The sequence below is a fragment of the Anolis carolinensis genome, chromosome 2 (assembly GCF_035594765.1).
Source record: "Anolis carolinensis isolate JA03-04 chromosome 2, rAnoCar3.1.pri, whole genome shotgun sequence".
Classification (NCBI taxonomy): domain Eukaryota; kingdom Metazoa; phylum Chordata; class Lepidosauria; order Squamata; family Dactyloidae; genus Anolis; species Anolis carolinensis.
Genome location: NC_085842.1, coordinates 54094716 through 54113591, shown reverse-complemented (window position 1 = coordinate 54113591; position 18876 = coordinate 54094716). Strand labels below are relative to the sequence as shown.

The 18876-nt window shown below is 38.2% G+C and overlaps 1 protein-coding gene and 1 long non-coding RNA gene across 12 annotated transcripts in view; one reads left to right on the top strand and one right to left on the bottom strand.

Annotated features, from left to right (window-relative positions):
* itpr1 (inositol 1,4,5-trisphosphate receptor type 1) overlaps nucleotides 1–18876 on the bottom strand; it is a 288950-nt gene that overhangs the window by 235455 nt on the left and 34619 nt on the right. For all 11 annotated transcript variants that reach the window (XM_062969741.1, XM_062969735.1, XM_062969734.1 and 8 more), the window contains exons 2-3: nucleotides 10741–10848; nucleotides 29–99 (exon numbers count right to left, since the gene is read on the bottom strand). In XM_062969741.1, the coding sequence (XP_062825811.1) occupies nucleotides 29–99; nucleotides 10741–10832 (163 nt within the window). In that variant the 5' untranslated portion in view covers nucleotides 10833–10848. The remainder of the gene's footprint in view (nucleotides 1–28; nucleotides 100–10740; nucleotides 10849–18876) is intronic.
* Nucleotides 299–18876, top strand: part of LOC134296003 (uncharacterized) — a 39166-nt gene continuing 20588 nt past the window's right edge. Inside the window, exons 1-2 of the long non-coding RNA XR_010002553.1 lie at nucleotides 299–695; nucleotides 7212–7285. This is a non-coding gene — a long non-coding RNA (uncharacterized LOC134296003). The remainder of the gene's footprint in view (nucleotides 696–7211; nucleotides 7286–18876) is intronic.

Below are 18876 nucleotides of genomic sequence, written 5' to 3'. Positions count from 1 at the left end.
TAAATTAATAAGAAAAGAAGTGCCTCACCTCTGAATTTTTTGGGTGGATTGTTAAGATCTCCTGTTTCTGGCTGGACAACACACCGGTCATCCACAAGTCTGAGAACAGAGAAAAAATTATAGAAAATTTAGGATTAACAGACTAAAACATATTACACTGTTGAATCGTTATCACTGGACAAAGATTCTGCAATACAGTCAGTTCCCGAATTACAAACATCCAACTTATAAATGACTAATAGTTCAGAACAGAAAGGATTCACTCCTGAAAGAGTTTCGGAAAAATTTGGGGGAGGGAGTTTTGAAAATTTCAGGGGGAGGGATGAACCCCCCCCCCTGCTACAGGCCTGTCAATATTTGCTTGAGATAGCGCTTGTAGTTCTGGAGGGACTCTTAATTTTTTTGTGTCTCATAGACTTAGCATGGGGAGTTGGTTAATCAGTTAAAATTCATGAATAAACCAGGTTTTTTTTAACCTGAAAAATTGGGGGGGGGGGGTTTGAACCTGCCAACCTATGTCTCTTCAGTAGACTAGATGTTCTTCTAATTCTATGATTCAAATACAACGAGATCCCTAATTGTATGGAAGCAATTCCTATCTATCAGCTTCTTTTGATTTGTAATCCAGTTCTAAGGGAAAAGAACTCTGATCCAAAATGAGGATTCCAGTGTTTTGGAAATGTAAGGACAAGGCTGTAAGTATACACTTATTTATCAATGACATGGACTGCACCCAAAGAGTACTTGTTTTCTTCATATACATGTGCAACAATATTAGAGTATAAAATCTAACTTGTTAAATCAGGACTATGGATGCCTATGTTTGAACTCTACCCTCAGTCACTGAAATCTCTAAGATACATTAGATATTTTTCAGCTTTCAATGTAACCTATTTTGCAGGATTCCTAAAAGGATAAAATCCTAAGTAGTACACTACCTGAAATTCCTTGGTTGAATGTATGCCATATGTGTGTGTGTGTGTGTGTGTGTGTGTGTGTGTGTGTGTGTGTGTGTGTATATATATATATATATATATATATATATATATATATATATATATATATGCATGTATGTGTAGATAAGCAAATAGCTATTGTTTGTTTGAGACATGCTCTTCCTCTTAAGAGTTTAAGGGGGGCAACAATAATAACTAAAACACGGTGTTAAAATTACACATTGCAAGTCTAAAAATCACACATTGCAAATGTGTAAATATATAAACACATAAAATATAAATATTTACTAATATACAATCAAAACAAAAGCAAACAGCAGCTGTCAAAAACAGCAAAGAAGGAATTATAAGTAAAAAAAACATACTAGAATAATTTTAAAAAGTTCAATTAACCCCAATTGACGTAACAGATTTAAAAAGCAGTTTTGTCACAATCAATTCAAAAGATAATAACACCCTTGAGTATTTAACCATGCAGAAGAAAAGCTATTCAAAATAAGGTATCCAAAAAATATTCAAGAGATAAATGTAAAATAGGCCATGATAGAAAGTAAGAATTATACCAGTCTGGAAATTATCATTAACACAGAGAGAAGAGGGAAGCACTGCATGTTCTCTTCCAAGTAGTAGTTTGATTTAGGAATGAAGTTTCCAGCCAACTATTAGTGGACATGTCAACAGCTAAATGCTACCCTCAGTACCCACATGCCCTTAGCTTGCTGGCTCTTTGCAGAGCAGTCAACAGACCATAAGAGTGTAGTACCTACCAATCCACTTAAAGGTCAATACTTAACCACTCTCTGCACAATTAAAGCTTGTGCACCAGCTGCGACCATATCTCGAGAAGTCTGACTTGGCCACTGTGGTCCATGCCCTGGTTACATCCAGATTTGATTACTGCAATGCTCTCTACATGGGGCTGCCCTTGAAGATGGCCTGGAAACTCCAGCTGGTTCAGAGATCGGCAGCCAGGATCCTAACTGGAGCTAGTTACAGGGAACATGCAACACCTCTAATAAAGCAGCCCCACTGGCTGTTGATAAGCTGCCGGTCTCAATTCAAGGTGCAGGTGATGACCTATAAAGCCCTATACTGCTCGGGCCCAGCCTATCTCCGTGATTGCATTTCCCCCTATGAACCGGTGCATGATCTTCCGGGAAAGTCCTCCTCTCACTCATTGTCACAAGTATGGTTGGTGGGGACGAGGGAGAGGGCCTCCTCGGTGGTGGTTCCCCAGCTCCGGAATGCCCTTCCCAGAGAGAGATCAGACAAGCCCCCACTCTATCCTCGTTTTGTAAGGATCTGAAAACCTGGTGGTTCCTGCAGATCTTTGAGTAGATCATCCTTAGCCCTCCCAACTATGCTTTCTTAGCACTTTGCCCACTTTCTTGTCCACTCTGTACTGTAGTACCTGACACGCCTAGCACCTTACAGTTGGCCACTCCAACATTGAATCCTGGTCACTGTATCTGGGTCTATTGATGGGAGTTCTTGTCATTGGGTTTTAAATCTGTGGTAACTGATTATATGTCTTATGTATTTATGTTCATGTGGTATTACGTTCTAATTGCTGTATGTTTTTTTTAACTTGTTGTATGTTTTCTGTTGTATTGGAAACAGCTCTGAGTCCCTTGAGGAGATAAATAATAATAAATAAAACTTTATTTATATACTGCCCTATGTATTCAAAGCTGAAATTACCATGTTCATTATTAAATAGTGCCTAAGTCCTTTGCATTCAGTAGCCTTTCTCCTACCCATTACAAAACATCAGCTTCAAGCAGAAGGTAGCCATAAAAAGCAAAAAGCCCCCCGCCCCATTTTATGAAGTTCAGAAACTGTCTATTAAAAATCATACAGAGCACAACTAAACAATTCTAATGAATCAAAAGATTAATTGTGTTCCTGAATTAGATCACAGGCAAGGAAGAATTATTCTGGGCCAACTGAAGATGGCACAGCATACATCGTGCTCAAGAGACAATTAGGCAGATTACAAACCAGTAACCAAAATCATCAGAACACTGTATTTAGGAAAAAGAGAAGGACGGTTTCCACTAAGGAAAAAGCCATCATCTAACAGGCATATCAAGCAAGATTCCACTTTACAGAAATATTTATTTTAGTTAACAAAATATCATCTTTGTCCATATTTGGTCTCCCATCATTTGTGAGTTGCTTCTACCTGGTTCACTAACTGTTAAAGTAATACAGGACTGAATATATATTTTACACTGTATTATTTTTAGCATTAGGTTTTGATCAGGTCACATTCTAAATCTCATTTCGGTGTTTTGAGGATTTTTAAAAAAAGATTATGCACACATATTTAACTGATAACTTTCTTGAAGACTGGACATTTTGAGTTTTCAAATATATATTGAAATAGTAATTCTCTACATCAAATCACATTGAATGTTAGACGTGTGCAACTAAGCAAAAACCTGTGCCATTTTTGGTGTCTCCCCTCCCTTCAGTTTGCTGGGAAATTCCCAAAATCGGAAGGGGGGTTCCATTTTCATTCCTGTAAGATTTGGCCCATTGGCACCAAAGGGGAAACTTTAGACATTCATTTCTCCATCTTTTATAGGCCTATCAGCATGAAGCTTGACTCAGTTGTAGGCCACATTTACAACTGCAAGTCTGCCAAGTTTCAGAAAGTTTCACCAATCCACTATTTTTGAGAAATTTGTAAAGTTTTTAGAATAACTTTAAAAAAAAACCCACAATTTTGGGAATTGAAGTCCCAAGAGGGGAGGGAAAAAAATCTCAACTCCCATTATGCCCCAGGAGGCAGCACAGAGGCTCCTTCAATGCCCATGCCACACAAAGTACAGCTGGGAAAGCGAGTTCCCATTTGCCTCAAACAGGCACTGGGTGAGGGGGGTGGCTTTGGAAAGGGTTGGAGGAAGCTGCCTGGGAAGCAAGAAAAGGAGGAGCCAAGGCTTATTTCATTTGCAAGGCCGTCCACACTCCACCTCTGCCTCAGGTAGAATGTCACTCAGTCCCATTAGCTCCCTCAGCTGAAAAGATTCAGCTGCTGCGATCTGTATCAGCTAAGGTTCGGGGGCTCCCCAACAGACACATTTCCAGGGATTCAGCAGCCGAATCCCCCAAATTCAGAACACCAAAACAATATTGTGCACACCTATGTTGAATGTGTACATCTGAGTGAAAATCAGGACAGGGGGTTTTGTAATTGTATCATCAATTCCTCTGCTTATCACACTTCCTGACCAAGTTCACAGAACTGGTTTCAGGTTTAGTTGGTACTGGAGTCACCTGACTTTTGGTCTTAGCCAACTTCAACATCCCATTTGAGACCACTCTGTGAAGTGCAGCTCAGGTGTGCATGGCATCCATAATAAACATGGGCCTATCTCAACTAGTATGAACCCACATACTCAATATACTACATCCTTGACAGTGTTATCAGTTTTAAGCAGATGGATCTATGGAAAGATGTTGTTAATCCCTCTGAATTGTCATGGGCAGGTCATTTTCTGATCAGAGTTGACATCATAGTTGTTCTTTGTCCCTGCAGGGGTGGTAGACCTGTTATGATTATTAGCTCTAGAAGAAAATTGGATCCTTCGGCTTCCAGAAAGCCTCAGTGGATTTTATGGATGATATCCTCCAATGATCTTGTTGAAGTCCTGGTCTTGACGGATACAATTGCTCTTGGTTTACAGAAGACCTCAGGGGAATGAAACAATGACTAGATCACAGAGGGTGCAAAACTGAATTTAATTCCAAATAGACACAATATAGAAAATATGTGTTCCTATAAGATGGCAATACATGCAACACAAAAGCTTGTATGAACTATTCAGGATAGTGTGGGATCTAACTCAGGTACCTTCCTCAATTCTAGAGCTTTCTGCAGTTCACTGTGATGCTTTTAACAATAATTTCAAAAATAAAAGTTTCAGATAAGAGCTAACTAAAATTCTATCATTACAACAGAAGTCAGCAGAAGTTAATCCTACTCAAACAACTCCTTGAGTAGGATTAGTTGGTGATTGTTGCTGAGGTGGACAACCTGTTAGGCCCAGTAAAGAGGAAAATCAATTCCTGCCCTTAGCAAGTCATCCAGGGCAGAGATAACAGTTAGATCTCAGCTGCAATGTATTATTAATACATCTCTTTGGGAAAGAAGTTTTTTCTTCTTATTTAAAAGAAGTGGTGGTACAATCTCTTCTTTAAAAACCCTCTCTGGTCCTGCTGGATTTAAACAACTATAGACCAATAGTAAATCTTCCAGAAATCATCCAGAGGCATAGGGCTGGGTACTCCATGCTTCAAAAATAGCATTAGCTAAGGATAATGTGTCCCTTCTAAATGAATTACTTGAGGTACATGACTGGTTGCGAAAAAATAAGTTAAAACTGAGTCCAGGAAAGACAGAGGTGCTTATTGTTAACGGTTCTAACCTAGAGATGGAGGTGTGTCAATCATTTGTAAATGGTGTTAAAATACTCCTGAAAGACTGTATTCACAGATTGGGGGTGCTTTTGGATTCGGCACTCCGAATGACAGCCCAGATAGATATGACAACCAGGATTGCTTACCATCAGCTTTAGTTGACATAGTATTTGCCACAACTGGGCCAGCAACGGTTTATCAATGGTTCCCAAAGTGTGGAATGACCTGCCAGAAGAGCTCTGACACACTAAAACAGACAAACATGCCTAGCTCTTTGAATACACCTAAAAAATGAAATCTTGATTCAAGACCTCTTTCACGGTGATAATCATTTAATCTTCAACAAGCAGGTTTAACAATAACAAAAATTGATACCAAAGTTGTTTTACTAGCATAAATGAAACAACGACTCTTCTTGAGATCATTTGTTGGTTGGCTTACACCCGAGGTATTTGGGAGACAATTCCTAGCAAATATTGTTATTTGATGTATCTGTTTTTGATTTAAAAAAAAAACCATAATGAAGCTGCAGCTTCAATAACTATTTCCCTTCTCTTTTGTAAAAGCTTTTCCTTCGCTTAGACATTCTACTAGTGTTCCAAGACACAATTGCTTCTGGAATATTAGTATGCAAAGGGACTTTGTAACAAGAGACTGATTGAAAGAATGAAGCATAAGCTTTTGTAGACTATGCCTATTGCCTCAGATGCAAAGCAGTCTATGTTCACTTGACTCCAGCTCTCCTTTGGTCTACCTGAAGTGAGCACATTTCTTTCCAATCCAATCACAGCTGCCTGCAGGGAAGCACAGCTCAATCAATCCAGATGGATTTTCTTTAACCTAAAAGTGAAATTAGTCTAAAGGGCATTGCATCCATCTGAATGCATAAAAACTGTATTTCGCTCAAATTGAGAAAGGTTGAGACAATGCTGGGAGGGAAAGCAAAAGTGAAGATACAAGTTGAAATAGCCTAGACACTTCCAATGGAAGCAAACAAAGCAGAGAATTCCAGTAATAGAAAGTGAACACTCCATGAAAATGTTGACATGGCTCACAGCAAAACTTGGAAACTGTAATGGGGTGGTTTTTTTGTTCACTGATGTTGTTTTCAAATAATGAGAAAATCCTCAAACCAGCAAATCCAGTTCTGGTCTACATATGGCCTGGATGGTGGTGAGTACAGCAATCCATGACCTTGTAACACAGAAATATGTTTGGTAAATTTCAAATATATGCTCTTCCAACACAATTCTTTATTGCCTGTAATTTGTACAAAATGTATAAATCATGGCAGCTGACTGGTCCAGGAAATTGTTATACATATTCCATATTTATTTCAGTGCACAAACATTTATATATTGTTCACATATGAGGAGCCATCCAAACCCATGAAAGAGATGAAATTATTCAAACCCTTGAGGCCTATATCAATAAATTTATTGATTAGCCCTTAGGCCATATCACAATACCAAACCAAACAACAAGGTTTGATAAGACTTGATTACACGCAATGTAGTAAGTTAAAATAAGACACTTATAATAATACAGTAAATAAATATGATAAAACTAAATATTTACATCATTTTTCCTTATCACCCCTACAATTTACCCCGATCAGCCCCACATATGTGGTTCTGAAACGTATTGTTTTGCTTACATACAGAGCTGTTTTATATGTTATTTTTGGGTATTGGCCATACATAAAATATGTTGGTCTGATGTGAGATTCCTAATACATTGTCCATTTGATATATGGACCAAGGTACAAGTCTCTCACCTTCTGGTGCAATTTACAATCAAATAATATGTGTGCTATATCCTCAATTTCAGGTGCTCCGCAGATACAGATCTGTTCAAATCTCCCCTATCTGACCATTGTCTCAAGCTGATCAAATCTAGCTCGAGTGAGTACCTCCCTAAAATGTTTTGGCATTTACATTTTCAGATAGTTGGCAATTTGAAAAGTATGCTTATATTGACTCAGCCATTTTAGGATGGCAACCTTGCTGAGGGTGGGTATATCTTTTTGCGCTTCTATATTCAAAATTCTTTGTATAGCACTCTTTTTTACTTGGTCTCTTAAAGCGCAGGAGAAGAGGAAGACAGCAACTTCTTATATAATTTGTCAGTAATCCAAGAGGTTTGTAATTGGGATTTTATCTGTTCTAATAAGCACAATTTTGGACCTTGAGGCCTATAATATTTGTGAATAGTTTTAAACTATTAATACGTCTAATAAATTTTTAGCCTATCCTAAATGTTTTAATGTTGAATATTTTAAATGTTGAATGTTTTAACGTTTTATGGTATTTCCAATATTTTATATAGTGTTAATTTGCTTATTTATAGTTATATGTATCATTTTTAGACTTCTAATCTTTCTTTTTATATGGTTGTGAGGCATTGAATCTTTGCCATTTACTATGTTGTTAGACCGCTTTGAGTTCCCCTAGGGGTGAGAAAAGTGGTATAGAAATGAAAATAAATAAATACATAAATATTTTACCCCACCCCAGACATGCACACTTTTTCTTATTATCTCTGAAAATCACGGTTTGTCAGTTTCAGATTTGCTGTAGCTGCAAATACCATTTCCCCAAAAATAAGACATCCCCTGAAAATAAGACATAGTAAAGGTTTTGCTGAATTACTAAATATAAAGCCTCCCCTGAAAGTAAGACCTAGCAAAGTTTTTGTTTGGAAGCATGCCCACCAAACAGAACACCCGAGCATGCAGGATCGGTAAATGTACGTACCATAGATTGTTGTACATTGAAATAATAATAGTAACAAGAAATTCTTGATAGGATTCAGTTTGTCTGGTTATGCTGGTTTGTGATGACAACTACTATACAGTATATAATAAATGTTCATTTTTTTGTTCAACAATAAATGTGAATTCTTCTTCATGGAAAAAATAAGACATCCCTTGAAAATAAGACCTAGCGCATCTTTGGGAGCAAAAAATAATATAAGACACTGTCTTATTTTTGAGGAAACACAGTTTCCAAATGCCTTTCTAGAGGAAAAAGGGGATGCATGAATATGATTTTTAACTTGGGATGGAAAACCTGACTTCAGATGCTGTAGAAATCTGATTTCCATCAGCTCCAATTAACATGACTCATAATGGGAGACAACTGAATTGCAGTTCAAAAACCTTTGAAGGTCCTGTTGGAAGTGCGGGGAACTAGAGGGGACATTTTTCATTTTTAGTGGACCTGTAAAAAAGCCAAAGCTTTCTGGAGAGAAATACATGACAAAATTCAGTAAATGTTACAAATTAGAATAAATATGCATCCCAAATGCCTCCTTTTAGGAATGATAGAAATTTAAAAAAAGATAAAAATAAGGAAATGTTATTTAACTATCTGGTGACCACCGCAAGGATAACATACGCCAAATATTGGAGAGATAAAGAAATCCCAGAGATAAACTGTTGGATAAATAAGATTCTTGAAATCATGAATATGGACAGACTGACTTATTTATTAGGAAACAATCAAGGCACACCAAAACAACCAACAAATTGGGAACTGATCAGAAACTATCTGAAAAAATGAGAAGCTTAAAGTACTGATTTAATTCCACAGGGATTGAGGACAGAAATTACGACTCCAAATAGAGGAACACAAAAGGACTGTGATATCAGTAAAAGACTGTTAAGAGAAGAAATTGAAAACTATCAAAGACACCATGTAATAGTTGGAAGTCAACTTTTATGTTATTCACTTGGTTTATTCTCTATGAGAGGAGGGAATATTTTTATTATATATATATATATATATATATATACTGTTAATGTGGGATTTGTGTATTGATAGTGTTTAAATGGAATTTGTGTCTTGCCTGTATTGCATACTGATTGCATCATCCAGAGTGTACTATAGTCTGGAAAGAGTTAATTACTAAGAAGCTGTGATGATCTTGATGTGTGGCTGGAACCAGGGAGTGTCCAGACACAAGTGTTTGTGCATTGCTGATTGCGTTCAGTTCTGAGTTGAGTTCTGTCTGCCTAGGTGTAGAGTCAAGTCCTGTGTTCGTCTTTTGTCTGCAAGCCTGTTTGTCTTGATTATTACTGCTTACAGTAAAACTTGTATATAGTTTTACTAACGTCTCTAGGTGTCACTTCATTCTGCGTTTCACTGATTCCATCCAACTACTGCTGCGCTGCAAATACTGACACACACACACACACACACATATACACACACACATATGTAAATGTAATCACTATTATTATTATTATTATTATTATTATATTTTCTATTTTTTATCTTTTTCTCTCTCTTTCCTTATCTTTCCTTTTCTTTTGACTTCATTTTTATCAGTAGACACTTTGTTTGTATCTTCTTTTATGTCAGACATATCAGAAAAAGCTCTAAAAGCTAACCTAGGAAATAAAAAAACAGTACAACAATTAGGGATATTAAATAATAATAAGAAGAATTTAGAACTAGAAAACATAGCCAACCGAATAAAATGGACAAAACAAAATATATTCGAAAATGCAAATAAACCAGGCAAGTGGCTAGCGAGATTGATCAGAAAGAAAAAACATAATCAGCAAATAATAAAATTCCCAGAAATCCTAACAGCTGGTAAACTGGCTGGGATTTCTGGGAGTTGTAGGCCAAAAACATCTGGGGATCCAAGGTTGAGAACCACTGGCCTAAACTGAGCCAGAAACCCAAGATTTGTTCTGACATCAAACTTTTATAATTCCTAAGATATAGAGAACAAATTATCATCCTTTATATTAGAAACTGGCTTGACATTTTTTTAAAAGACTCACTATATCAAGATTTGCAGTCCTTCAGTTTAACCTAGTTTCTTCATCCAAGCTCCCACATCATGAGATGAAACATTAGAAGTCTCCAACTATGCTAGCCTCTACTACTGTTAATTGTTTATATTGATAAGTACTGATAAGCTACTTTGCTTCATTCCCCTCTCAATTTTCACAGTCACAAGAATCCCTTCTAAGTAACAGAAGGCACTGGTGTGTTGCTGGTTCTTCTCCAGTCTTCATTGCAAGTTTTTCAACCAGATAATAAACCACACAGCTCCAGCTTCCATTATTTCTCCAAGACTGCCCTTGGCAGCAGCGGAATGGAGATGAAAACTCTCGCATTGAGGGAGCCAGTGGATTGTTAAATGAAATGTTTAGAGTCTGCTAAAATAGATGCACTCACCTGGGAAACTTCTTAACCCAGGATTTATAGCTGTAGGGGAAAAAGAGACACCCAGTACTGTTAAACACAGGATGACAGCATCCACTTCTAGATGACTAGTCCCATCTTTCTCCACTGCAAACTCATAAAGCATACCCTGAAACAACGGAAATTGCCACCCTTACCCCAAAGTGCTGATAAATCCATTTGTCGAACCTTCCGCATACAAAGAACAGATGTCTCCAATGTGCAGGAAGCTTGACATCTTGTCGGACATCTCTGGCTTGGTTTCCCTGAAGGAAGGAAAAGAAAACCCATCAGTATGGATTAGAAAGGAACCCTTTTCACTTTCTACAGTCATCCCTCTACAGTTGCAAGTCTGACTATTGCAGATTTGATTATTGAACACTTCTCTAGGAATGTCTACGTAAGTGGTTCTCAACCTGTGGGTCCCCAGGTGTTTTGGTCTACAATTCCCAGAAATCCCTGTCAATATACTAGCTGTTAGGATTTCTTGGAGTTGAAGGCCAAAACATCTGGGGATCCACAGGTTGGGAACCACTGGTCTAGGTCCTCCAGCACAATTTTATGGTCAACTTCCACCAGAGATTTCTAGTCAGGTGTTTTCTCTGAATAGCTGTTATTTTATTCACAGTTTTTCCACTTTTGTGGGTGTCCTATGCCTCTAGCCTCATCAAACATGTAGGGTCGACTATATTCTAGATGGCTGATTGAAGTGAAAGCTCTGATATCAATTTATACTACTATTAATTATAAATGTTCATGGGAAGATGAGAACTATAACTACCATTAGACAATACTCACCATAATGTAATTAAGAAACAATTAAATCTAGATAACACAAGGCTATTCATAGTGGGTTGCATCTCAACTAAGTTAGTTATGCTTAATCATGACTAGTGGTGTGAAGTGAGGCCATTCTCAGAATGGTGTGAAAACATCTGTTCTAACTGTAAAAACTGGATTAACCACTACCATAAAATGCACCCTCTTTCTCCCTGTTGCCCTCATTTTCTATCCTCTTTCTCACTGCAACTATATTTTCTTTCACCTTATTTTCATTCAAACAACAGGAAGCTATGAAGAAGAAGAAAAAACACTGAACAAACCTTCAGGATGACATTCTCAAAATCCATAGGTTGGAGATATTTCCTGGAATATTCTCCAAAAGTATATTCATGAGAATTTTACAGCACTAAGGCTTTTTACATTGATTTCATGGGAAATAGGCAGGAATGGCTGGTGCTTGTTGCTGCCAGGCAGACTGGTAATGAAAGACTCACTGTAACAAACCTGTATCAGGGACCCCTTGCACAGAACAAGAACATTGAAGCATGCAAGATAAATTCAAGGCCATGAGTCCAAAAGAAAGGGGTTTTGTTTTTCTCTTACTACAGGCCACTAAACAGAATAGCCTGTATTTTTCTGCAATACAGGAAGAACTAAGGAGTCAACTAAGGCAAGTAAGGATCATTGGGGATGTACTTCTATTCCTAACCACTCCCAATACACCCAGATATTGTGTTGTCAAAGGCTTTCATTGCTGGAATCACTAGGATGTTGTTTTCACTAGGTTTCTGGGCTGTATGGCCATGTTCTAGAAGCATTTTCTCCTGATGTTTCGCCTGCATCTGTGGCTGGCATCTTACTACCATCAGATCCTCTGAAGATGCCAGCTATAGTTGCAAGCGAAATGTCAGGAGAAAATGCTGCTAGGCCATACAGCCTAGAAGCCACACAACACCCCACTCAAATATTCTTTCTAACCCATACAGAATCACAGAATCATTGAGCTGGGAGAGATCATAAGGGTCATCCAGTCCTTGCAAGGAGTACACAATCAAAGCATATTTGGCTAGTAACCAGAAAAACCTTACTATTAAAATTGGTTATGGATTATAGCCATAGACATTTTAGAACAGACCAGAGGCATTTATCTCTCTACAGAAGCTGGACTGATATCTCTGGCAAGCCCAAAAGAATGAAGGGCACATAATAGCCTCCCGGTGCTTGTGCTCCCCAGAAATTAGCTGTGTGAGCATCTTCACAGATATCCAATTTGTATGCTATTATATGGATCATGACAGGTCCTGTCGAATTGGATCAGGGCTGCAAATGGACATGGGGCAGAATGGTCTTGCTGGATATTTTGCCTTGACACTCAAATTGGTTAGTCTGCACACAAGTTCATATTTTTCATGGGCCGTACCTGCAACTTGATGGAATATACAATATCGAGTAAGAACCATGTCACTGATGTAACTTCACAGAAGGCATGAAAAAAGACAAAAGGCAGGATGTTGTTTATGGAGCTGGGCTGGAGGGCTCTCTCATAGCATATAGAGGCGAGGCAAGCAAAATAATGGTGACCCACTTGCACAAATATGGAAACCATATCTAAATCTAGACAGACCCACTTCACTATATTCAATAAGCATTGAGCTAGTGTGAGTTAAATGCTTATGTAAGTTGAACATCTTTGAAAAATGGCCCCATACTTTATTTTTAGCCATTCTGGCCATTTTTAGCCATACCTGCTCTACTCATCCTTTCAAGTGACTTCCAACTGAAGGGATATTTTGAACCTAAGGAAGGGGGGGGTGGAATCACTCCCTATTATCCAAAATATGGAATTTACACTAGTGGGAATGAAATACAAACAACTGTGAACATATTTTACTGCTGTACTAATAACACATAGTACATAGCTGTAACATACCACATAGCCTTTGTACATAGAAACACATCAATACTGTTTTCCCTCTTTAGGTGCTCTAATTAAACTTGCCCACTGTCTCCTTTTCCCAATAGCTGTGGAGCCCCTGGCAGAGATGAATCTACACAAATGGTAACATCAAAGGCATATATATTAATGCGTAATGCCATATTGTTCATCTTTCTGCAGATGATATATCTCTTAGCATAATCTCCATTCTAATTTGCTTTGAAGTATACATAGACTTCAAAATCAGTTTGCAAAATCAAAGTTATTTGTTTAAAAATTTCAATTTAAATTCAATACAAACTAAATAGTATGGCAGGTCCTGATACTGATATTTTTCTGGTTTTAAATATTTGGGTATCAACCTAAGAACCTAAAACCTGAGCTCCAAAACGGTGGTTTAGTAGTGAAACCGATACATTCCAAGCTGAACAATTGGATGCATCAAACCAAACAAAATGTGAATACCTCCTAGAATCTCATACCCATTTCAGACCATCCTTCTAAATTCTCTAACAACCTGGCACAAAGACATAGTCCCTTCCTACTGTGTTTGCCTTCCTTCACAATCCTCCCTGTCCATCCCAGGGCTTTCATTCTGCCTCTCCGCCATCACACTTCCTCTGTCCACCCTGCAGACCTACATGCCACCCTCCTCCCTCCTTGTACTCCAGACATCCCGTCTTCTTCCCACCTGGTCCACACAAGCTAATGAGTGAATGAATGCAGATATGCTCCCTCCTTGCACTCCTCACATACCATTCCTTTCTCCACATGAGCAACTGAATGTATGCATGCACCTTCCCTCCTCATGCGCCCCACATTCCATCCTCTCCCCATGCTCAACCCTAGCCATGAAAGTGAACATATGTTCACCCCCCCCTCTCCTCCATCTTTCCCCAAATCACATTACTCAAATAAGTAAACACATGTGTGTATCCTCCTCTTACTTTCCATGTCTCCTTCTCTGCTCAAGTAAGTGAACACACTGCATGACCTCAGTAAGGTCATACTTCAAGTCACAGAAAAGGCACAAGCAAACTCCAGTTGAACAAAACGTGCCAAGAAGACCTCCATGACTGCTTTGCTTATGGCAGTTTCTCAACCTGGGGGTCAGAGGGGTTGCCAAAGACCATCAGAAAACACATAGAAAATCTCTCTGCCTGTCCTTCTCTTCCTTTTTGGAAAAAAGATGGTGAATCCTCCCACCAAAAGCCCCCCTGAACTATAGATCCAAGCAACTACAACTCCCAAATGACAAAATCCCCCCAAACCCCATCAGTATTCAAATTTAGGTGTATCAGGTATTTGTGCCAAATTTGGTCCAGCTTCATTATTGTTTGGGTTCACAGTGCTTTCCGGATGTAGATGAACTACATCTCCTCCAAATCACTGTCAATTCGTCCCAAATCCCTCCAGTATTTTCTGCTGGTCATGAGGGGTTCTGTGTGGGAAGTTTGGTCCAATTCTACCATTGGTAGGGTTCAAGGGGCTCTTTGATTGTAGGTGAACTATAAATCACAACTACAACTCCCAAATGTCAAGGTCTATTTTCCTCAAACTTTACCAGTGTTCACATTTGGGCACATTGAGTATTCGTACCAAGTTTGGTCCAGATCCATCATTGTTTGAACCCATAGTGCTCTCTGGATGTAGGTGAACTACAACTCCAAAACTCAAGGTCAACGCTCACCAAACCCTTCCAGTATTTTCTGTAGGTCATTGGAGTTCTGTGTGCCAAGTTTGGTTCAATTCCATCATTGGTGGAGTTCAGAATGCTCTTTGATTGTAGGTTAACTATAAATCTCAGCAACTACAACTCCCAAATGATAAATCAATTCCCCACCAATCCTACCAGTATTCAAATTTGGGCATATCGGGTATTTGTGCCAAATTTGGTCCAGTGAATTAAAATACATCCTGCATATGAGATATTTACATCACGATTCACAACAGTAGCAAAATTACAGTTATGAAGTAGCAACAAAAAGAATTTTATGGTTGGGGGTCACCACAACATGAAGAACTGTATTAAGGGGTCACAGCATTAGGAAGGTTGAGAACCACTGGCTTAGGGTCACCATAAGTCATAACCTACTTGAAGGCACACAACAACACATGAAATAGGAAAATGAAATTGCTTGATCTCTCTCTCTCTAGATGGTTGCATCAGAAGGGCCAATTACATAGATTTTTACCACTAAAGGAGCAATATCCTTATCTGAATATATCATAAGAAGAAAAAATGAAATCGCCCTAACAACATGGTTATTTTATTCACATTGTGTGTAGTATACAATCACATTAGAAGGAAACAGTTTTTTCTCGACTGGCAGCAATTCTGAAGGTTGGCCCTGGTTTCACTCTCAGCAAGTAAAAGTACATTTAGACAAACAAAGAAGAACAGCAGCGATAAATTAGTTTGTGTTGTTAATAAAGCAACTGATGAAATTTATCTAGACATTAACACTAGAACCCTATATATTTATTCTAACATAAACTAGGGCTTTACATCATTTTGCTTTTTCCTTGAAAAATGAATGAAAACCAACACCAGAGAGGTGTACACAGACACACCCCAGTTAACAAAGCCTCTGACAAAGAAGCTCTTGTTTGTAGTATCCCCTTTAATGAAGGAGAGCTGGAAAAAAACAGATTTTAAATGTTCGGATATATCAGCATGTCTGCAGCAAACAATGCAATCAAATTTAAGGTGAGGGAGAGCATGATTTAACCCTAGACAATCCTAACGTAGTTGTATGTAGCTGCCTTAAATAAGCAACATAATGCTCAGAATCTGGTACTGAGCATTACATAAAATGCAAAAGGGGGAGAACAGGCTCCACCCCCCACCAGATTTTTTTTTTTGTTTTCTTTTGGGTTTTTTTGAAGAACATTGATTTATAAGTTTGGCCACAACAATGGAAGTTTTCTAATGGTCTCACTGAGATTGGGAAAAAAATTGTTTAGTTGTTCAAGACTTACCTCAGCTGGTTTTTCATTTCTCAAGTATGATATTATTAGTTTTGGATAAAAAGTTTGCTAAAATTTATTGCTTTTGGGGGAGTGGAGGATCTTATCCCTATCCTTTTTACATCATTTCTGTCTCTAGAAGCAAAGTTTCTGTTTAAAAATTTGCCCAGGAAGACATTGAGGTTGTTAATTGAGGCATCCCTGTACTTTATGATGATGAAGAAAACAGTGTGGATCTGAAGACTTAAAAGTATAAAAATAAAAAATGAAACAAGAGACTATAGCAACTATCATTACTATGCTTGGTTTCAGAAATGCAACTACACTGTTTTGCTGATTCACTTTCCCCTTTTGACTCCAAAGAGACTGTGACTGAAGAATTTCAGAAGCAGGGTTGCAGTTTTTGTAAAACTGTGGCCACACTCTTTACCACCACAACTTCCCCCCAATCTCAAGTTCAAACAGATGCACAAGCATTGAGATCCCTCTCTGGAGAAACAGTTTCAACAGCAGGAAGTTATGTGCTCATTGCAAAACGTAGACCTCACACCATTAATAGGATAACTGCTCTCATTCCATTGAACATTAACTTGTTTACAGTAGAAGGTACGGATCAAACCTATTAAGCCAACTGCAGGAGCAGCCAAGGACAGCCTTTAAAGAACATTTAACACACACATAGAAATTTAAACTGGCACATAATCTGCTTCAGCTGTGGTTCCATTAAAAACTCTCAAAACCAAGAGAAGTTGAAACTGGGACTATTAAAAGTAGACAACGCCTAGCATGCGGCCTCTTTCAGAAGCTACTGAGAAATGTGGAAATCTACCAAATTGGAATGGAGCTTGACCTACAATAATTCCACCCACACATCTCAAAATACTAATGTAGAAAGGGTACCAACGTGAGTCTTCTTGTGCGAGATTCTGGGATCTGGACAGGGTTGGCCCAGACAAGCATGATAAATTATCTTGGACTGAAAGCTTTTCTAAATTTAGGATTATAAAGCAACATAAAACAGCAACTGAGAGGTAACATGACTCTGCTGGCTGGCTAGGCCTGGTGTAAATGTGAAGTGCTTGGCCTTGGGTGTCCCTGGTGGTACACATTGCTCCACACACATGAATCAGAAACATCTTGTTACAATTTCCTCAGCATCCCTGTGTGCTCAGATTATGCCTTGTGAGAAAAAGTAATTCAGAGGTCCAGATGGAATGAGAAACTCAGCTGGCTACTAAAGAACAATAAGAACTTTTAAATTACTGCATATGAAAGAGGGAGAGAAGGTCCAACTTGTGCATGTGAATTCCCCATGGCCTTTGTTCTTGTTTTAAACTGTATTATAAACTTTGAGCCCAATAACTCATTACATGCTCCTCAAGGTGGTGTTTTACTAGGTGATTTTTGGAATTCCTTCTCACAAGAGGCTATGATGGCTCCCTCCCTATTATTCTTCTTCCACCAAGTGAATACATTTATGTTCCAATGATCTTTTAGAAATTGGTTGCAATGGCCTTTTACCTCTTCTTGGATGCTGAAATGGTTTTAATTCTATATCTTGCTTAATTCCATTAAAAATAACTTGTATAAGTTTTTGATGTCCTATATATATTCCTCTTCCCCACCCCCAATATAATTTAAGTTATCTTGAGTCCCTATGCTGCAAGAGGGTGGGCTATAAATGAAACTACAGCCATAATCGCTTTTGAGGTTCCATTTTAGGGGAACAACTGTATATACATCACATAAACAAGCCAAATAACTGAATGTATCCCTCTTTTTATGCCAGCCAGTCAAATGAAAATCTGATCCTGCATATGCTCAAGTAACCCTAAAATATTATCCTATGCTGACAAGATTTAAACATGCATTTAAAATCTTGGGATATTGGTCACTAAGATGTCACCCAGGTACACAAGTGACAACTGATGATGGCTATGCCCTTCTGTATCATGGGAGACCTCCACAGATTAATATGCATTGTGCTTATCACTATGCAAACGTATCCTGTAGAACTTTAGAGACTGAGAATGAAATTGGTACGGCAGCATACATTTTGTAGACTAAGTTTACTTCCTCAGAAGCATGGAGTGAATTCTGTCTTTGAACTTTACTTAGGTTAGTACATGGCAAAAGAGGGCAGATGGTTGGAAGACATTTGTGCGACTTATACATTTTACATTTGCTTGTCTAGCTGTATAATACTGTATAGTGAAATGTATTCTTTTTCCTATGCCTTTTCATTCTTTAACATTTTAAGGTATTCTAAGCAATCGTAGTCCACAAAATAACAAACAAAATAACCTAGTTTGAAAAATAGCCATAGACTATCAAGTCCAGGAGTCCCCAAACAAAGGATCGTGGGTTGGATGCGGCTTCCCAAGATCATTTACCCAGTTCCCACCCTAAACTTTAGAATTAAGATCACTCTAAGTCTGAAACAACTTGAAGGCACACAACAACAACAATCCTAATAACAATGGGCCACTGAAGAAGAACAGATTAAACATTACCAAGTAAAATGGGCCAAGGACTTTGTGCATAATATAAGAATAGACCAATGGGAAAGAATTTGGAACCAAAAACTAAAAATCACTACTGCAAT